General features: G+C 34.7%; 1 protein-coding gene across 1 annotated transcript in view; it reads left to right on the top strand.

Moving 5' to 3' along the window:
- The first annotated feature begins 237 nt into the window (after positions 1-237).
- The window catches only part of PRKCA (protein kinase C alpha), a 488,760-nt gene continuing 466,317 nt past the window's right edge, over positions 238-22,680 (top strand). Inside the window, exons 1-2 of the mRNA XM_074260570.1 lie at positions 238-881; positions 3,792-3,823. Coding sequence (XP_074116671.1) covers positions 709-881; positions 3,792-3,823 — 205 coding nt within the window. The 5' untranslated portion in view covers positions 238-708. The remainder of the gene's footprint in view (positions 882-3,791; positions 3,824-22,680) is intronic.

Here is a 22,680-nt window from a genome sequence, read left to right as displayed (position 1 = left end):
TCCTCTTGCAAATTCTGTCTGCCCCCACGCCCCCAACCCCACCCCCCTTTCCGGGCTGCGGTGAAAACATGGAGACTCTGAATCCGCCCCATGACTAACTCCTGCACCGCGCGGAGAAGCCGACACACACACATACACATACACACACTCACACACACACACACACACACACACACACACACACACACTCACTCACTCACACTCACACATACACACTCTCTCGCACTCTGGGCATGCTCAGTCGGTGGGGCCGGTTCAGGCTGCTGCCACCACCACCGCCACCAGCAGGAGCAGCAGCAGCAGCAACAGCAGCAGCAGCTATAGCAGCAGCAGCCCCGCCGCTACCCCGGCCGCCGCTGCTGAGTCGGAAGCCTGTACAGAGCAAACCCGGCTGTCAGTTAAGAGTGGGGATCGTGAGAGCGCGCGCGCAGAGAGTCTGCTCGGGCTCCGGCACCTGGGGCTCCTCGCAGCCGGAGTAGCAGGAGCAGCAGGAGCGGCGGCACCGGGACCAGCAGCAACAGCCCCAGCAGTCCTAGCCGCGCCGGATCGAACACTGTCAGCTTTTCTACAGCCAGGACCTCCTAGACCCCCACCTGGCCCCAGGACTCCTGCCCTTCCTTCTTCCCGGGGAGGGGAGGGAAGGTGTCCAGCACCTCTAGTTCCCCTCCAGCTTCCCCAGGGGAGGCAGGTGGTGGCTTGGGGGGGACCATGGCCGACGTTTTCCCGGCCAATGACTCTACCACGTCTCAGGACGTGGCCAACCGCTTTGCCCGCAAAGGGGCGCTAAGGCAGAAGAACGTGCACGAAGTCAAGGACCACAAATTCATCGCCCGCTTCTTCAAGCAGCCCACCTTCTGCAGCCATTGCACTGACTTCATCTGGTAGGCTCACGCCCCAGTTGGGCTGGGGTCGGAGAGAGTGGCGGGCGGGGGAGGGGGGTATGAAGTAAAGGCGGGGCGCGATGGGGGGAGGGTGGTGGTAGAGAGAGACATTGGCACGGACTCACCAACATACCCCAAGGTACCCGTGGGCAGTTGTACTTTCACACCTATGCACACTCAACGCTCTGGTACTCAGTTGACACGCCCATGCACACGCACTCACACTCTTGGATTCCTCAGGGAAAGCTAAAAAAACAGTAATGTGTACACACACATATACATCGAGGCTGATCCGCCCACAGAGCTTAGTGGCGGAGAAACACCAATGGACACTAAAACTAAAAGATACAAACACACCCACACCTACTCTCATTCACTTTGCTGACACCCCCTCCGTGCGGTGACAAACCCACTGGAGGGGTATACACTGACACTTTCTTCTTGGCATTCCCTGAAGCTATGAAATAGAAGCTGGCACTGCCGGGTACTGACATTTACACACACACAAACACACAAATAGATGCTGATAAATTCAAGCCGCCCCTCTTCTACACGCGCACTTTTGGCCAAGGAGTGGAGCAATAATATGTGGCTATGGGGACCAAGAGAAAAAAAAAATTTAAGAGGCTAAAGGAGAAGAGTTTTCCCGATCTTGTAGGGAGAACCTCACACAGGAGAAACTGAGGAGCTGCTGCAACTGTGCTGTCACTCATTCCAAGCCTCCTCTTTGCCAGAGGGCGTGTGTTGACTGTGTGTGTGCCTTTCCTTTCAGCTTACACTCCACTGAACCTTGTGCCCCCGCCTACTGTAGCTTATAACTGCTGGGCACAGAAAGACTTAGACTTTTCTGAGTAAGCAAGTAGAGAGAAAGAAAGAAAGAGCAGCAAACTGTTGCAAGCATGTGGTGGGGGAAGGAGGTGCAATTAAAACAGAACAGGCAAAGGGCAGGAGGCATTTAAAATAGACCCTGTCAACACAAGATTAGTCTTGCAGGTCTGTAGATGAGAGAATGCTTATTTAAAAAAAATAGGCACCTGATAATTATTTAAAACTAAACAAATGGTCAATTTGCCATAAGATTGTTAAGTGGAGGAAAGTAGTTCTTCTTTGCTGGCCCCTTCCAAATTGGTACTTTATATACCTTTTTCCTGCCTTTTCTTCATAAATGTAGATAGTCTGCAATAGTTTGCTAAATGTAGTTCCTTAGATTTCTAGGCTTTAAAAGGCCTACATTCAAACTACAACCTAACTCCAATTAACTGTTTTGTGTAGGCATCTTGTATCCAAGGGGTAAAATTATAGTAGCTCATTGTAAATCTATCATTATTGGATAATTGACTCAAATTCATGAATTGGTGCTGTCATCCTTCTAAAAAGAATAGCACTTTTTTATTTTAAAGAAATCTGATCAGAAATTATGAATGAAGTTGTTATACTAATGGGATGGGTAGTTATAGTTGTGAATATATGAACTAATTTAGAGCATCACTGCAAAAGAAGACTACAAACACTTTAAGGGGGTGCTTTCCATCGCTTTTAGGTGTTTTTCACCTACTGCAGGGTTCTTAATATTTCATTTTTATTACATTCTTTAAAAATAGAACTCTGCTGTTTAGTTCTTGAGGAAGCTAATAAGTTGAAAGACTGAATTCCAATATACATCATTTAGTTTACATGTTTCTAGTATCAGAGACCAAAGAAACAAAACTCCCCCAGGTTGAGAGGCAAGGTGAGATGGACAATAAATTATCCAGGCAATTCAAACAATTTCCCTAGCCCTAGTGTTACTTCAATTATCTAGATGTTTGTGACAAAACTCTTTTCTTTTTGCATCCATCATCCTCCCTCCCTCACCTTTCCTTCCTTCCTTCCTTCTTTTCCTTTCCCTTTCTCCCCTTCCTCTTCCTCTCTTTCTCTCTTCCTCCTTCCCTCCCTTCTTCCCTTTCTTCCTTCCCTCCTGCCCTCTTTTTCCCCTTGTCTTCTTTTCGGCTTTATGTCTGGATAATTGCTTCAGTTTCTACCTTCTCTTATACTAGTGAGGTCCAGCAATGTTTTTTCATTATTTAATTTATAATTTTTGCTTTTACCAGAGTTTTTGTTTGAGTCTTGAAGTAGTGAAATTAAATATTTATATATAGTGTATCATGTTAGAAAACATTGTAAACTATTCTGCATTTCTGAACTACTTTTAATTCATTTATTTTGGGAGAGAAATGCTTTGCAACTTAATATTTATTTTTAGTTGCTTTTATCCTGAAACAATTTTACTCTGGACACAGATAATATCTAGGGATTCCTTAAAAAAACAAGTCTCTATGTAAGATTAACTGAGTAAATATTAAATGATTAATCATCTCAAATACAAACAACAGATACAATTATTTATCTGTAAAGTTGGGCTCTTAAAGTAAAAATTAAATCTTAAATTTGCTTTCACAAGTTCTAGGCATTGGGAAGTCAGTATATCTTAAATAAACTTTTAGCAGTGTGATAGGTATGGTTAAGCTGTTGTTTATAGAGGGAGAAAAAGGCTATTAAGTCTTTAGTGATAAAGAATAGAATTACTTTCTGTTCTAACAGGTATACTTTTGAAACAAACAATTGTACAATTTTTAATGTCACAGCTGTAACCTTTTGAAAGCTGAAGAGCAACATTAGAAGTATGCAAAGCTGAAAACTGTAACACTGTTAAATGTTTATATAGTGTAGGCCCAGGGTAGTTTGTGAAAATATTTTTCAAAATTGAATCTATAGATGTGGCAATCTGAGCATTCAACTCTCTGAAATGTCTTTTTGCTTTAAGATTAGAGGACTTTAAATTTGTAAGAATAGTCTGTCCCTTATTTTCCTTGAATATTATTGTCCAACATAAAATTTCCTAAGAGATTCTGTTTTGTTTTTTTTTTTCAGGGGGTTTGGGAAACAAGGTTTCCAGTGCCAAGGTAAGTGATGTGGTTTTCTTAGCTAGGTATGTGTATATTCTGTTGGATTTTGTTTTTAAATGTAGTAGAAATGATGAAACGTAGGCTATTAAATAAGGACATTCAGCCAGTCAATGTATATATCAAGTCATCTTTTTCCTTGAAGAAAAAGTATATGGCTGTCAAATTGGTATTTGGTTCTTACCAAAAAAATTTACAAAAATCAATAGCTGCTAATTTCTGTACAGGACAGCATTTCTTCCTCTTTTAAAAAGGAAAAAAAAAAAAACTTTCTGCTTTTTTTTTATGGAATGTTCTTGTCAGAAACTACTGGCTGTGAGTGGGTGTTAAGGAAAATGGATCCACTTTATATTCATATGGCTTTTCTTTCCTGTACTTCATTGTTTTTCATCATCTGTTTTACCTATGCACTGAGTTGTACTGATTGCAATTCATTTTTGGTGACACAGAGTTCCTGTGTCAAATTTTTAAAAATCCATTTTAAAATTGTATGCAATTTGACAATGCATTGTTTTTAAATGGATTTTTAAAAAGTTGCCTGTAGGCAACTGATCCCCATTCAAAACCAAGTTTGTTCTTACTAACATAATGGTGGAAGCTGGAACTTAAAAAATTATGATACAGCACTTCTATATTCCTTAAATACTTATCAAATAATATAATGCCTTTTCATGAAGAAGAAATATATTCCTTTGGGAATGTGCTTTTGATTAGATAGCATTAAATTCATCAAAATTTTTACTTTTTCCAAGTTTCCATACCCCACAGAGTGTCATTTCTGGTACCTAATAATAATGATAAAAGTAGTGAGCCTTTACAAAGAACTTTAAGGTTTGTCAAGCATGATCCAAATATTATCCCATTTGATTGTCAAGAAACCCCTATAAAGCCTCTATTATCCTTTTTTACAGATAAAGTAATTTAGGGTAAGGGGTTTATTTGACATGTCCAAAGTCACACAGTTAGTAAGTGTCTGAGGAGATATTGCTCTAAGGTCTTCTAACCTCCAAGCACAATGCTCCACCAGCTATTCAACTAATTGCTTTTACCTGATATGAATTATGTATGCTTTAAGGTTTTATTAGCCCATCCTCTATCTACTTCCTTTATCAAACATTTCATGTTATTTTATGAAATTGGAAACCAAATATTCCTATTCAGGATATCAGTTTTATTTATAAGCTATGTGTTAAATGCTTTTGACAATTCAGAAGAGACAGAGTGTTTTATTAACTTGTTAAATTTAATATACTCTTAAAAAAAACTGAGCATAGTAGAAATTCACAATTTCCTAGGTTAATCTTGTGTTTTTGAGAGGTATTTATAGCATAGTGGATTGATAACTATACTATATACTGCCTAGATGACAATTCACTTAACTTTGAAGTGCTTTAGGAAATTCTATAAAACTTAAATTTCCAATATAGTTGTAGATTGGTAATGGTAGAGAGATTTTCCTAGATGAATGAAATTATAGAGCTAGAAAAGAAAAATCCTATTTTTTTGTTCTTTGATAAATTGACATATTCACTTAATGATATTAAAATTAATAATACAAAAATTCAAAAATTAAATGGTAAAGATAAAAAATATTTTGTTATCTGAAAAGTGTTAATATTATTCTCTTCATTAAGCAAATTATTGAAGGCAGCTATAACAAAACAAATACTATATTTCCTTTTTTAAAGTTTAATTTTTTCATAGTAATATTTTCATGATTAGTTACTTTTTAAAAATTCCATGATAAAGTGAGACCATTTCTTATATTCACTCTATAATAATAGTTTAGATTTGAGTATTTCTTTATGTGATCATTCCCTAATATCTGCATTCTCTTACAAGAACATTCTTTTTTAAAAGTCCTGGTGAATGGGGCATCTAGGTGGTACAGTGGTTAGAGCACCAGCCCTGAAGTCAGGAAGACCTGATTTCAAATCTGGCCTCAGACACTTAACATGTCCTAGTTGTGTGACCCTGGACAAGTCATTTAACCCCAGTTGCCTCAAGGAGGAAAAAGTCCTAGTGAATGAATTTTTTGGGGGAATTAACAATTAATAATTAAGTATACATCTAGGCAATTTTTTTTTTTAAGAAAGGGGAGAATAATAATTAGATACTATGCTAATCTCTTAGTGTAGATTAAAGAAGGGGAAACCATTTTCTTAAGTCATAGAATCTGACTTTAATAGCAGAGTTGTGGCTTTTGTTGCATGGAATGATTTGGGAGAGCCTAAGTGCTGAAGTTAGCCTGTTTTAAATCAGCTGCATCTGATTCAATGCAATGTAATAATAAGTTTCCATGGTATGGACCTGGGATTTGATTGGATCTCTTAGGCACCTTATTAAGAGAACAATTAGTGGAATAGATTGTGGACTATTGTAGTCTCTGCTTTTTACATCTAAACTGAGCATGACTAGCAGAATCTTGCTTTTAAAAAATGCTTTCCTATTTAGAGAAATTCAGCCTATAGCTTTTGGATTCCTTCTAAGATCCTGAATTCCCTTTATGAGTGTTTAATCTGGGAAATAGAAAAGAACCACCTTAGAATATTGTTTTATCTATAGGACTGCATCATAATGCAACTGTAATTCTTGTATTAGGAAATTATTTTGTGTTCAGGTGTAGCTCATGGCAAGCCTTATAAATGAAAATCTGGATTGACAAAACAGTTAAATTTGGGAGAAATTACTTGCTTCATACAAATATTCTTTATTTTTATAAGAATTACCACATTAGTTCTTTAAATTAAGAAGTTCTTTCCTGCATTAAACTAATTTTTGCTTTGAGCAAGACTTTTTTGCATGACACCTATAGCATGTAAAGTGAGGCACAACTGCTTTTAGTATAGAATTATCAAACATTTCATCTCCTCACTCTGTGTGGGTCTCTTTCTGTCTCTATCTCTGTCTCTTTTTCTTACATACAAACTACAATTTTAGTAATGTTGAGAACTTGTGAATATAGTATTTTCCTCCAGTGATACAGAAAAACAACTTTCTACCTCTAGCCTTAGCTACGTAAGGACACAGAGGTTAAGTGTGACTTACCCATGGTAACATAGCCTATATGTTTCATTCTGAGTACTTAATCCAGGTCTTCTTGATTCTCAAGTTGTCTATCCATTAAACCTCAGGGTTTCTCATATCATTATGTAATTTATATTTTTTGGGAGAATAGGGCTAGAGAGTAAACCTTATAGTCAGAAAGACTTGATTCACATTCATTTTTGATACATATACTATTTATGTAACCCCAGGAAGTCACAACCTTCCATTGTGCCTGTCAACTTTCTTAGACTTTAAATTGCAGAGCAACAAATCAATCAGCATTTATTAAGCTTTTATATTGGGCACTGTGCTAAGCACTAGGAATATAAAGAAAGAGAAATAAAATCTTTACTCTCTGAGAGTTTACAATCTAATAGGAGAGATAAAATTCAAATAGTTATGTACCAAGATATATACAGGATAAATAGGAGATAATCTCCAAGAAAGGCACTAGCAATTAGGAGAACTAGGAAAGGTTTCTGATAGAATGTGGGATTTCAGCTGAGACTTTAAGAAAACCAGGAAGTGGAGACAAAGAAAGATAAAATTCCTAATAGTTATTTTATAGGAACAGTGATAAATCTGAATTGTTGAAGGAAGTATTCTTACTTGAAATTCCTTACATAAGTAAAATCTCAGGTCCGTATTCCTACCCCCCCAGTTATAAATACACATTTAAATGCTATATAATACACAATACAATAAATCAATAGTACATGTATGAAAAATAACCAGTATTTAAATAGAGACTCAGGAGTGATCCAATTAATCCCTGTATCCTTGTCCACAAAATGAGGAGACTAAATCATAAAATTTAGTTATTATTACCCAATGAAAGCTAAACAGCTAAATAGAATAGTAGTTGAATAAAGAATAGAATTTTAATCCTTAAAACTGACTTCATAATTTATGGCATTTTAGAGAGTAACTCCGTGTAGTAAGGGGGAAGTGTTATCTTTCAGAAGCCTGAAATATTCTTTCCTCATTTCCTTTCTTTAAATAATACAAAAGTAGTAGCTGGAAGATTTTTCCATAGTTCTAGTTAATAAATTACTCCAATTGGTTTCATAACAATTCAACCTAATGAAATTTACCCAGTATTCTTATTTATATTGTAGCACAGGTGTACAACACTGAAAACTGATCTCCCCTGTGTAGCTCAGACAGGAGGATCCTGTTGTGAGATGCTTACTATGAGAAAAAAGAGAAATGAAGAGCAATTGACTTAGGAAGTAGGCAGTCAGTAAGTTTTAGACACTGATGAAATGAAATATTTTTCTTGAAGTACTTTCCAAAGGAAAACTATGTGCTTCATTAGAATTAAAATCAGCCCTGTGATATGCCTCATTTTGTCATATTTTGATTTTGATACAGTTCAGAAATCTCAGTAGGCTCTTTTATTTATTTATATTACTTAATTCTCCAAACATCTCTGTGAAGCTGTTAAATTATACAAGTAAATGCCCCATCATTCATTGAGGAACAGAAGTATGGTGAAGGTGGGTGACTTGTCTAGGAGGATTATGATGCAGATAGAACTGATGTCTAGAAACCCTGTCACTACACTGTTATATTTGGTCCTAAAGTATCTTAAGAACAGTTGTCACAACACAGTACTGTATGTTATAATATAATGCTCAAATAACTGGGTTATTTTCTTCTTTCCTCCTGAGCCAGCATGGTTGAAATAATATGATCTGCTTACTCTTGGAAAGGGGAATGAGCCAACTCTACTTTCTCCTCTTCAGGGTTAGTAATACCAAAAGCTGTCTCTGGTTACATAGGATAGGAACAAACTCTGAAAATATAGCCTGATTATTGGATGTGCATAGTTGCAACTTGTCAAGATCACTGTTATTTATTAGTTTGCTTTACCTGGGAATTATTATTTTGTCTTTTTTTGTTTCTTTGTCACCTTTATTTAAAATTATCACAATTCCTTTAAACAAATATTTATCAGGTATCTAGGTGCAGGACAAGCCAAGAGTCCCCACCTTGAAAGAATTTCCATTGTCCAATTAAAGTTCAGATTTGCTTTGCCAGGGTCCATTTGACTTAGACTTCTTAAAGAGCTGGGATTAAAGTAAAATTCTTCCATCTGACCATTCACCAATGGGAGGTGATTGTCAATAAGTGATGGCAGAAACTGCAACATTCATTGACTATAAAGATTGCCATTGTATTCTGTCCTTAAGTCTTAAATCATCTCACTGCTAAGAATTTAGCTGGTATTGCTACTTAATCTATATTTTGAAGTGAGGTTCTGTGATTAAAAGTTAAAAGAGAAATCAATTACTTTCCTCTCTTCTGGCTCATATGTGTTTTAGTTTAAAAGCCAGTAGATCCTTCCATTAGCTACTGTGAGTAAAGGGGTGTTTCATGTTGGGTTTATAAGAGTTTATAAGACAGTGTTTGATGGAGGAAGAAGCTCAGTTTATAGCAGAAAAGATATATTTAATACATCTTATCTGAGAAACTTATGAAAAATAAGGTAATCTAAAGTCAGATGAGAACTTGTTTCACTCATAGTAAAATTTCAGAGTTATAAAGTAAGGGAATAAAATAATTTTAATCAAACAGAAAATGGAGGGCAAAAGAATCTTATAGTCTTCAATAATACAAAGAGATAATATGGTAATATTTCCAAGAGGGCATGTAAAACTAATTGCCTCATGTGAAAATCTTTAAGAACAGGTATCCATCTTTCTGGAATATTTTACTTTAGACTTTAGCAAACTGTGGCAATATATGATACTATTCTTTAATTTTTTTTTCATTGATTTTTTTTTTAATCACCAGAATTTCTCTGATTATCCCTCCTCTTCTTTTTCCCAGAGAGCAATCCTATATAACTAACCTATTTTTAAAGAAAAAAAGTATAAAAACCTGATCAACAGATCAAAGTAGTATGAAAATATATACAACATGTCATACTGCAGCATAACTATGGACCTACTAGTTCAGCAAAGGTATAGGATGGGAGTTTTTTCTTATTTTTCTTCTTTGGGTTCATATTTGTTTGTTGCATTTTTCCCTTAGTATTTTATTTTTTCCAAATACATGTAAAGATAGATTTCAACATTCATTTTTGCAGGATTTTGAGTTCCAAATTCCCCCCATCCCCCTTACTCCCTCCTCCCCAAGACAATAAGCAATCTGATATAGATTATACATGTATAGTTATTTTAAACATTTTCCATATTTGTCACATTGTGAAAGAAAAATCAGAATAAAAGTGAAAAACCACAAGAGAAAAAGCAAACAGCAACAACAAAAGAAGATGAAAATAGTATGCTGCTATTTGCATTCACTCTCCATAGTTTTTTCTCTGAATATGGATGGCATTTTCCACCTCAAGTTTATTGGAATTGTTTTGGATCACTGTATTGCTGAGAAGAGCTAAGTCCATCATAATAGATCCCAATTTGCTCACCTCACTCACCATCAGTTCATGTAAGTCTTTTCAGGCTTTTCAGAAATCAAGCTGCTCATTATTTTTTATAGAACAATAATATTCCATTACATTCATATACCATAACTTTTTAAACCATTATGGGTATTCATTCAATTTCCAATTCCTTTCATTACAAAAAATAGCTGTTATAAATATTTTTGCACCCTTTCCCCTCTTTTATGATCTTTTTTGGAATACAGACTCAGTATTGACACTGCTGAATCAAAGGGTATGCACAGATTTATAGCCCTTTGGGGATAGTTCCAAATTGCTCTCCAGAATCACTAGATCAGTGCATACCTCCAATTTTTTAGGATTTTTAATACTCTTTTTTTTTTAATTGTAGTGACATTCCTTGTATATTGTTTTAGTCATTGTGTATATTGTTTTCTTGGCTTTGTTTACTTCTCACTGCCATGTAAATCATGTAAATCTTTCTATGATTTTCTGTATATGTAATATTTATCATTTCTTACAGAAAAATGATATTCCATGTACCATATTCAATCATTCAATTCATTCATGTACCATGATTAATTTAGTCTTTTCCCAGTCAATGGACATCTACTTTGTTTCTAATTCTTCACTATCACAAGAAATAATTCTGTGAATATCTTGGTGTTTAGAAGAACTTTCTTCTTTTCAATTAGTTTCTTGGGATGTAAGCCCAGAAGTACAATCTCTAGTTGAAAGAGCAAGAACATTTTAGCCTATTTATGCAAATAAATTTGCATAATTCCAAAGCTTTCCATCAACAATGTAAAGTGAAATACTGTGATACTGTATAGAATAGTCTCACAACCCTTCCAATATTGATTATTTCCACATTTTATCATCTTTTACCAATTTACTAGATATGAGGTAAAGTTTTCGGATTATTGTCATTAGTATTTTATTATTAATCATTTGGAATATTCTTTCAAAAGCTTGTTTGCAAATATTTTGCAATTCTTTTGAGAACTGCTCATATCTGTGAACCACATATCCATTGGAGAATGGATTTTAGTCTTTTGTATAAATATATTAGTTTATGAATCTTGTTTTCCAAACCCTTATCAGAGAAATTTCTTCCCTTATCCCGAGGCATTAATTTTGTCTGTGTGAAGACTTTTCAGTTTTATGTAATCAGTATCTATTTATATTTTGTAATTGTTTCTATCTCCTGTTTGCATCTAACCATAGTAGTGCATAGTGCATGATTTGCTTCTTTGCTGATTTTTCAATGGTATGATGTTTAATATCATAGTCACATAACTATTTAGAATTTATTGTGAATTATATTACAAAATGTGGCTCTAAACTTAACTTTTTCCATACTGCTTTTAAGTTTTTCCTGCAGTTTTTTTTTAATCAAATAGGGAGTTCTTGCTAGCTCTCCCTTTCTAGTTCTTGAAAAGAAAATTCTTTGTTTAGACTTTCACTGATTAAGGAAGTAAAACTTTGGGCAAAGAAAATTAAAAAGAGTTTATTGTAAATGAGTCAAGGTAGTAACACCTTGATAGGTTAATCGCTATAAATTAGTGATGGCTAAGAAATGAATCCAACTTTTATTGATAACTTTCATAATGGAAATAAAGATAATTAGGATTGGTCCACATCAGTGAAGAGGTTAGGCCCTTGCATCTCAGTTTCTCCCCAAGGCAGAAGTATGTGACAATTTCCAGATACAAATGGGTAGGGGTGATTTGATTAAGTGACAAGTATCAGGGGACTGCCTCCCCTCAACAAGCATGTTTGGAAATGTCACTGAGTCAGCAGAACTTTTTTGTCTCCTCCCTCCAACTTAATAGTATTTTATTTTTTTCAATTACAAGTAAAGATAGTTTTCAACATTCATTTTTGTAAGATTTTAAGTTCTAAATTTTTCTTTTCTCCTTCCTTATTCCCCAAGAAAACAAGTAATCTAATATAGGTTATACATGTTACAATCATTTTAAACATATTTCCATATTAGTCATGTTATGAAAGAAAAATCAGAAGGAAAAAAATGAGAAAGAAAAAAAAGTGAAAAACTATGATTCAATCTACCTTCAGTCTCTGTAGTTCTTTCTCTGGATATTGGTGGCATTTTTCATCACAAATCTATTGAAATTGTCTTGGATCACTGTATTGCTGAAAACAGTGGAACTTTCAATGCATCCTTTTTACACATTGTATTTTATATATCTCCCCACATAGTCTGAGATTCTGTGATACTGGACTTGTTGCTATTTCTGCAATACAATATTCTCATCTCTTGACTCCTAGCATTTTCAGTGAATGTTTGCCATGCATGGAATGCTCTCCCTCATTTCAACCTCCTGGCTTTTCAGGCCTCCTTCAAGTCAAATATAATCCTACTTTCTACAGAGAATCTTTTTTTAATCTCCCTTAATTCTATTGCCATCCCTCTGTTGATTATTTACAATTTATCCTGTATCTAACATGTTTGAATTTATCTTTTTGTTTTCTGCTGGGAAGAAAGAGGCACTTTCAAGTCATTGAATATTTAACAAAGGAGGAGATTTACTTTTCTGTAACACAACAAGGATATTCAACAGATATAGTGGCATTCATCTTCATCTAAGAAAAAGGAGATTCTTTACCTCAATTGTTACCTAGCCTTAATACTGAATGGTTACAGCTTCAGTCAAACTAAGACCAGTTGAAGACATTAGCTTAAAAAGACCAAGGTCTCCCATTTCATCCAGGACCATCTCAGTTGTTCTGATCTATATCTTGCCACTGGATCCAGATGGTTCTAGAGGGGAAACTGAGACTGGTAACCTTGCACAGTCCTCCCACACTTATATCCAATTCACTTGCATGTCATGTCATCACATGATCTTCTTCAGGAATGAAGGACAAACAACAACAACAAGAGTCTGGACTATCAATCATCTAGGTATGATGGCTCAAATGGTCTCAAGAGTTCACTTAGTCTTTGAGATGACAATTACATGCTTTGGGGACCTTTTATAACTGCAGATCAGGAAACTGCATCAGGGAAGCTGGGGCCAATCAGGTTTTTGTAGAGGGAGGAAGTGGTTTCAAGGAAGTATATTGAAAAGGTTTCCTCTATACCTATAATTTGTAGGACTTTTGAGTATAAACACGTTGTACATTGTCAAAAAACTTTTTCTCACCTAATGAGATAATTATGTAGTTTTTATTACTATGATTATTTTCCTAATGTTGAATCATTATTGCATCCTTGGTACATGTTTAACTTGATCATAAGGAATAAATTGTGGATAAATTTTGAGAGTCTTTGGAAATATTTTCTCAAATTTTAAAAAAATTGATATTTGTTAATAATATTGGCTTGTAGTTTTCCTTCTGTATTTTAATCTTCTCTAATGTTAGGACTATATTTATCAAGACTAGTACTTTCTTTTTCAATTTTTAAAAGAATATTTTCTATAATACTAGTAGTAACTACTCTTTTAAACATTTGATGGAATTTTAAAATTCCATCAAGATCCAGAGTTTTTTCTCTATTAGTTCATTTGTTGCTAGATTTATTCACTCTTGATCACTACTAGTAAATGGTCTTGTTTATTTTAGTATTTTTCTTTAAAAAAATCTGGCATAGCAGGTTGGAACCAGATTTGACAATGGAAATTCCTTCAAGGTTGTGACTCTTGTTTGTCCTGTGCCTAGTAAATATTTGTTGAATTAAATTGTGATGATAGTAAATATAGATGAGGAAAACAAACAAAATAATAAAGCTAAAATAAAATAAACTATAAATTAAACTTCAAAAGTTCTCATTTCTCCACAATCTCTCTTCATAAGACTCTTTTTTCCTATTCACACAGTCCCCACTCTAGTTCATATCTTTTTTTTTTTTAACTTTTTTCTTCCTCCTAATTGATCTCCTTTTCTTCAAATTTCTTCCCATACCTTCCAGAGATTTTCCTAAACAGTAGTTCTGAGTCTCCTGCTCTAGAAACTTGATTGGTTCCTTATTGCTTCTAGAATAAAATATAAACTTTTTTATTTGGTCTTTACAACTTGTTCCTTTATGTCTTTCTAGTCTTCTTACTTTTGATTTCTTTGTATACATTCTGTGGTTTAGTCTATATACACAGAAGTCTACTTATTCCTTGAACAAGACACTTCATATTTTGTCTCCTTTTTTTTATATTAATGTGAGCCTGGGATACTTTATTTCCACATCTTCATTTCTTACAATCCTTGCCTTCCTTCTAGTCTCAGATCAAATACCACTTAATTGCTGGAAGCCTAGCCTGGTCTCTTCCTCTGCTAGTGCTTTTCCTTCTGAGGTAATATGCCCTGTACATATCTTGTCTGGAATAGGATGTGTGGGGTGTTCAAGGAGGACTAGCACCTCTGGAGTGAGGACGTGCCAAGTCCTTTTCAGGGCTACTCATTCATTTTTGGTGTCCACCTGGCCTGAACTTTCACCTGACTTTAAGAAACTGTAGCATGCTCAGTAGCCACACACTCTGATAAATCATCTCAGCAAACAGGCTAACCAAGGGTAACCAAGAAGCATCAAACCTCATCCACAACATCCTGGGCCATCGCCAATCATTTTGGCTTTTGTCTTGCCTCTGATCTTCATAACTCTGGAGGACAGAGTGAGGCTGACAACTTGATGCAACTCTGCTTCACTTAAATTCCATTCACACATGAGATAAATCACCCTATGATGTCATTGGCCCCTTTGAAAATGAAGGATAAAAAGTAGCATCTTGAATATTTCTCTTTATGTAAATAGTTTTCTTAGTGATAATGTAAACTCTTTTAAGACTAAATTTTTTTTTCTCCCTTTTTTGCATACCCAGTGCTTAACACAGTGACTGGTTGATAGTAAGCATTTAATAAATGCTTGTTGTCTGTATATAGAAACTATTTTGTTGTGTTATTTTCAGTTAATATTATTTAATCTAAACAATTCTAGGCATGTGTTCTTATGGTTTTTGGAGTTGTATAGAATTATCCTTATATTCCCTTATCTTATGACATTTGTGTTTTCAATTTTTGAAGATTACAAATAGCATCACTTAGAAACACTTTTATGTAAAATATGTCTTTTCTTCTGAGTTATTTCCTTGGGGTATAATACCCAAGATGGAAATACTATGTCAAATTTTATTGCTCTTATTGCATATTGTTATATATTCTCCAGAAAGATTGGAGAAACTTGTGACACTAGGTATATATAAGAATGTTTCCCCATATTTTCACTTATGTTAGGTTTTTATTATTTTTGTATATATTTACTTTTTGTATTTCTTTCATTGATAGTGAGGATATATATGTATATGTGTTTATACACATTATACATATATACCAGACACATACACACACATATGCAGCTAGGTGACACAGTAGATAAAGTTCTGAACCTGGAGTCAAGGAGACCTGAATTCAAATCTGGCCTTATACCCTTATTAGCTATATGATTCTAGTCAAATCATCTAACTCTGTTTGCCTCAATTATGTTAAGTCCAAGCTAGCTCCCTGGAGGCCTCAGGATCAACCAGAGTCGGGATAAGTAAAAGTCCTTGGTCTTTAGGGGAACAGTGAAAGAAGCAGGCAAACTGCCAAGAGTTTTGCCAAAGATCTCTTCTTGATTCTGGAGTCCAGAATCTCCACCTTTCTTCTCTTCTTTCTGCCTGCCCAAGTGAGTTCTCACCTCTCTCACCCCAACCTCTAATACTTGCCTATGATAATCTTAACATCAAGCATTGAGCCAGCACCAATGGTGAGAAGAGCCATTTTTCCAAACATATGCTAATAGTCTCATCGAATAGGTAGTTAGCCTTAAGTGCTCCTTTGTCTGATTCAAGCACAGTTTCAGCCCTTTACAGTTACTCATCCATAATATGGATTGGAGAAAGAAATGGCAAACCACTCCAGTATACTTGATGAGAAAAGTCCAAATGGGGTCACAAAGAGTCAGTCAGATATGACTGAAAAATGACTCAAAAACAATCTATCTAGCTACACACACACACACACACACACACACACACACACACACACACACACACACGCTTGCACACATGCCCAGAAATTACCTTATGTTTTTGAATTATATTTACATGTTTTTGGATAGTATACTTTTCTAGTACTGCATTTTCTACAAATTTGTTTTCATTTTTATATTGATTTTATTATATTTAATTAAATTTTAATTTTTTAACACATCTAATGATTTTTGTCTTTGAATGCTTCAATAAATATCAGTTTATTGCTGATATAGCTGGGATATGTATTTTCCTATTTTTACTGACAGTTTGGTTTTAAGGTACAAATTTAGAGGATCATGTTAGTGAATCAAAATTGTTTATGTTTCCCTACATTACCACTAATAAGGTCAAAACAGTTTATACCTCTGAAACTTCAACACTTTCATATTCTATCTTTCTCTAGAGAGCCCCTCATTCAGTTTGCTGCTGTTGGGAGGGTCACTGATGACTGGTAGCTCCACTCATAATATGGGCTTGATCCTTAGAGAACATATCTTTTCTGGATAGGTCAGTCTCTTGCCAGGATGGACCAGGTATGTTTCTTGTCGGCCTGTCTCCTCATAAAACATGCCTCCTCACAAATCTCTGCCAGATAAATTGATTGATAGATCCCGTGGATTTGCTTTTTGATGGACAACTGTAGGTAATTCACCTTAAGTTTGGTGGATACTACTGTACTTTTTTAGTTATGGTAGGCATTTTTTTTTTTTTTTTTGAAAGGGCAGAGATCCTTGGTTTAAGATTTGCAAAAGTCTCTGAAATTCCACTCTCTTAGGACTTCAGATCTAAAAGTAATCACCTCTGGTCTATTAGTTAATAAATATTTATTAAGCTTCTACTATCTTCTAAGCACTCTACTGAGCCACGGGGAAACAAAAAAAGGCCGAAGGCTATCTCTTTTCTCCTAGAAGTCAGTTTGGGTGGGGGAGACATTATGTAAACAACTATACTAAGTAAGAAAGGGATATGTAAATTGCAAAAAAGACTGTAGACACCCAGGGCTTCCTATAGTTGGGGAAGTTTCACCTGAAACTTGAAAGAAGCAGGAAAGCCAGAAGATGGGAATAGAGGAAGGAGATTTTTGTGGAAAACCCAGTGACATCGTTGATGGGGTGTCTTATTCAAGGAATAGTAAGGATGCCAGTGTTCCTGGATTTTAGAGAATTTGGAAAGGGATATAAGATGTAAGAAGCCTGGGAAAAGGAGGGAGAAGCTACGTTATGAAAGATTTTGAATGCCAAAGAGGATGTTATTTTCGATTCTGAAGATGATAGGGACTCACCGGATTTTGAGCTGTTATCTTTACCTAATTTATGTGTGCCCGTCTTTTTAATTTAACAGAGATAATTTTGCGAGTCTATTGCCCAAGTCTTCCTGTCAGCTATGCACTTGAGTGGCTGGGGAAAGGCTACTGTAACTAAACCCTAGGAGAAAGTTGTATCTTTGTTTCTTTTGGCCCTTTTCATATGCACATGAGCTACTTAAAACCTCCCTCTCCTTGTAGAGGAAGAAAATGCTTCAATTATGCTTAAAAGGGCCTACTTTTAAAACTCTTTCTCTTTCTTTATTCCTTGTGACTTTCGACTTTACTGAAATTTAAAAGGAAAACACTCTCATACTTGTTTATTTTGATAAATAAACTAGATTCTTCTTGTTTACTTCATTTGACCCCTATGATGGCTAATACCATGTGTGGTGGCAGTAGTATAATACAAGCTTTTTTTTTTTTTTTTTTTTTTTTCTTTTTCCTGCTGTTACCTAATTACCCCAACAACTTTTATTAAATACTGATTCATTTCCTCACTGTATTGCTTCTGGTTTGTTACATATTAAATTGATAATAATATTTTGACTTCATTTCTGCAGTTTCTTTTATTGTACAGATTAATCATTCAGCTTTATTATCTCATAGTTCAAATAATTTTCAATATTTGATATGTATTAAAAATCTGGCAGGGTGAGGTGACCATCATCATTAATTTCAAAATGTCATTCTTTCTAGCTCATTTTTCTCTGTGAATTTCATTATAAATTTATCAATTTAATTATCAATATAAATTTATCATCTATCTTCTTCAAATTGAGACTGAGGTGATTTTTAAAATCTTGTTAAGAACTCTGATACAAAGCACAGTAAAAGATCAGTAAATAAAATGTGGCTTTTAGCTACTTTACAAGTGCTGCTACCGTTAAAACAGATTCATTCACCAATTTAAACAAAGTGGTCAAAGAAAAGAAGACACTTTCTTTGATATGGAATGAAAAAATTAGTTTAGTTTTTAATAACTATGCCTCACCAAGCTAATAGAAATTTACCATTTTATTTTATATTATATATAACCAAGAGCTTAAAACTGATTGCCAAGTCACAAAGAGAATAGGTATCATCTCAGCCCTGCTGATTTGGATAATTACAAATATGTGGCAGGAAGAAAATTTTGTTTTATAGGGGCAAATAAGGGTAATGTTATGATTAGTAAGTTGGAAGTGACTTAAATTTGTTTATGGAAATTCATTTGAAGAACAGACAACTTAAAGAAGAACATATCAAAGTTCCAAAAGGCAAATGTTTAGTTTTCCAAAACTTAGATTATTTTGCTACCACAAAAATGCTGTTATGAGTATTTTGTTATACATTTGATCTATGTTTCTCTTTGATTTCCTTGTAGTCAGGTAATAAATATTTTTGATCTTTTTCTTAGTATGATTCCAAATTTTTTCAGAATGGTGGGACCAATTCAGATCACTCCACTGTGGAGTGTGCCTCGTTTCCCAACTTTAAACATTTACTATTCCCATCTTTTGTCGTATTTGCTATTATACTGAATGTATGGTAAAATCCCATTCTGTTTTGATTTGTATTCCTCTTGTTATTAGTAATCTGGGGCTATTTTTCATTTGATTGTTACACAATACTTAATAGGCTTATTGATTAGGGAATGGCTATTGCAAGCTCTTAATTTTTAACATTTGTTTTCAATGAAATTTTAAAAAAGTGTTTTTTTCCTGTTCTCTCTCTCCCTTTTTAAATCATAAGAAGGTAAAATGGATTTTGAGTTTTCTGTTTCATACTGGATTATATATTGCATTGATTATATTATAAATAGAAGTAAAGTCTTAGAGACTATCTTCAATTGATCTCTGATTAAAGGGATTGGATAAAATTGGTTCAGGTGAAGCTATCAGTATTCCAATTTTGACTGACTGATTATGTCTTTTTAATTCATTCTCTTCTTTTTTTGGTTACTTCATGCATTTCTAAATTTTTATTCTTACTCTTCTTTTTGTAGTCTTCCAGAATGACTCCCAATTATAAGGTAGAAACATTATATGAAAGTGAAGCTATAGATCTTGAAAGCATTTTTTGAGGATATAACAAGCTCTTTGGTTGTGATTGTTGTTCATAGATTAGGCTAGCCCTGAAAAAAAAACTGCTTAGTTCTAAACTGGAAAATTTAAACAAACAAAATTATGTTAGGAAATAGCTAATTCTGCCATTAGAGAGTTGATATGGGTATAAAATCAATTAGCTATTCTTGATTTTTATTACCAATTCAATTGATGGGCACTGACCTGGATTCCACATTTCATCCGGATTCCACCAAGGCAAAAGTCAAGTGTTTAAGGAATATTTAGTATCTAGAGCCTCTTGGCTATCATAGGAAGGTAAGCAGATTATCTATAGAGCTGCTCTCTCAGTAAATATAAATCTTCTCCAGATAAATATGTACACTGAATCCTGAATTCAATAGGAAAAGCAGAACAAGTTGAATTGCCCTTGTGGTGCTATATGGAGTTTTGGAATGATTAAAATCTTCTAACTGAAGAATGGCCCTTTATATTAACTATTTTCTTAGGTTCTATTGTTGTGATTCATGAAAATCTACTGTCTTGGAAGAATAAAAATTGAAGATAATCCAAAGATCTTGAGAAAAAGAGATGTATATAGGATATCTATAATTAGCTACTAGACAGGAATTGTATATGATTGGCAGTGAGCTAGTCTTGTCACATGAATAAGGTAACCAGAGAATAACCCACCTACTTACTATGAAAGATTTTTAGGAGGAAATATTAAGAATCACAAGATAAGAAAATTTAGATTAGTCTCAATCTACATCAATAAAATGGAATATTCATGTTGATGAAATCTCATCCAGCCTAGTACCAATTCAGTCATGCTGTGAATCAATTCAGACAGAGAGCCTCCCTCTAGTTAGGTACTTTCATTGTCCCCCAATAGTGTTTCGATGATTGGATTCTGCTATTACTGTCTACCTTTTACCTTATTCTCAAAAGAATTAAATTTTATCTTTATGTTTCACAATGTTGTAGGCTTTACACATAATAGTTGCCTCTCTGGGTCTATTTTGCCCCCCCCCCCTTTTTTTTTTTCTTTTACAAATTGATTAATAAGGAAAATTGCTTTTTTGAAAGCCAAAAATGCGGTTCACTGGAGTTCTTTTTCATGAGATCTTTTGCTTTCTCAGTGGAGGTTGGGTTCAGTTATAAAAAAGTTCATTCTCACAACATTTCAGATTTGTTCATAACTCCAAAGATGATTTAATTTTAAAAAACCCCCATTTTTATTGATGCATTTTGTTTTATGTTACTGTAGTTTCTCCTCTGTCCCCCTAGAGAGTCAGAGTCATTCTGTGTAACAAATAGTATTTTTAAAAGCCTCCTCTTCTCCGCTCCCCTCCCCAAAGGAAAAAGATGATGGAAAAAAATCAGTATAACTCATCAATATATTTAAAAAATTCTAAACATGTGCAAAATGTAACTAACACTTGTGTGAATCTCCAATTTAGGGCTAGGGTGTGAGTGTCTTCTCATATCTCTTCTTTTAAGCCATGCTTATTCTTTATACTTTCACAGCATTCACTTTTTATTTTTCCCCTGTTTTTTACACTTACAATGTTGTAGTCATTGTGTATATATTTTTTCCATTCTGCATTATTTCAGTGTAGCTTCCTATGTTTCTCTGTATTCATCATGTTCCATAATTTTTTACAGCACAACAATATTCTATTACATTCATGTGCCATTCCCTAGTTGAAAGGCATCTACTTTGTTTCCAATTCTTTGTTATCTCAAAAAAGTGTTTCTACAAATATTTTTAAGTATATAAACACTTTCTTCTTATTAATAGCCTTCTTGGGATGTATACCTGATGAGGGGAGCCCTTAAACTCTCACTCTCTCACTCTCTCTCTCTCTCTCTCAAACTTTGGGGGGAAAGCTTGGGAATGCCTTCAGAGAAGCTCTCCCCTGAGAGACCTGCCCCAGGGAATCAAGATAAAGTGCTTTCATTCTGTTATTTGGGTGGGACTAGTTGAGTCTGGGACCATTCCTACTTAGCCTGAGCTGGAGATGAGATTTCTATAAAGATTGGAGATGAATAAGATTTTCTATTCTTATTCCAGCTCAAACTGCCCCCAGCCCCTACCAAGAGCTGTCCCCAGCTTCTAGCCAAGATTTCAATTATAAAAGGGGGCAGCTGGGCTCAATCTTTGCAGAAGAGGACCTCAAAGCAGGAATCACGCCAGATTAAGGGACCTCCCTTTGCTAGAAACCTTGTCTGCTAGAGGATTTCTCTGCTAGATCTTTAATAATAAACTTCTTTTGCTAGTTTAACTTTTCAGGTTCGTACAAAGGACCAGCACCGCTAGAAGGGGGTTCCCACAATTTCCTGTCCTGTGCCAAAACCTCATCATTTTTGGCTCACTGACAGGGAATCAGGGGAGCTGAACCTCATCAAACCTAGTAATGAAATCTCTGGGTCAAAAAGTACAGACTTTTAAATTATTTTATTTGCATAACACCTCAACTTTTAAAATTCTAATTAGTTGAATTAGAATATTTGATTTAGAAACCAGTCCTAAGTGGCCATTCTATTTAAAATTTAGCTTTTAAAGTTAATTCCATAGCTGGATATACTTTGTATTTTCCCCATGGATTAGCTCATTTGCTTACATTTGGTTGCTATTGAATATCAATTTTCCAGTAATTAAAAAAAGTACATTGGGTTGTGGTGTTATGCCTTTTATCATTTAAATGGTAAATCAAATTGCATTTGTCTTTCTCTTCAACACTGAAGAAAAGATCTACTTTCCTTCTTTTAGGAATGTGCTTCTTTGATACTTTGCCAAGAATCTCTTGAATATAATGAAGCTTGGGAGTCATAATTATAGCATTTACTCATGTTGTTTAGAAGGCGAGGGACTTATAATAGGGGAAATATTGAAATAACTAGAGGGGATATGATAAACTGATGAAATTTGCTCATATTATCAGAATTTGTATAGGCAAAAATAGTAAAGGACATTTATAAATAGATATTAGAATTATGAGACAATGTGGTGTTTTGAA

The sequence above is a fragment of the Sminthopsis crassicaudata genome, chromosome 4 (assembly GCF_048593235.1).
Source record: "Sminthopsis crassicaudata isolate SCR6 chromosome 4, ASM4859323v1, whole genome shotgun sequence".
In the NCBI taxonomy this organism is placed as follows: Eukaryota; Metazoa; Chordata; class Mammalia; order Dasyuromorphia; family Dasyuridae; genus Sminthopsis; species Sminthopsis crassicaudata.
Note: the sequence above shows the minus strand (reverse complement) of the source record. Positions and strands in the feature narration are given on the sequence as shown.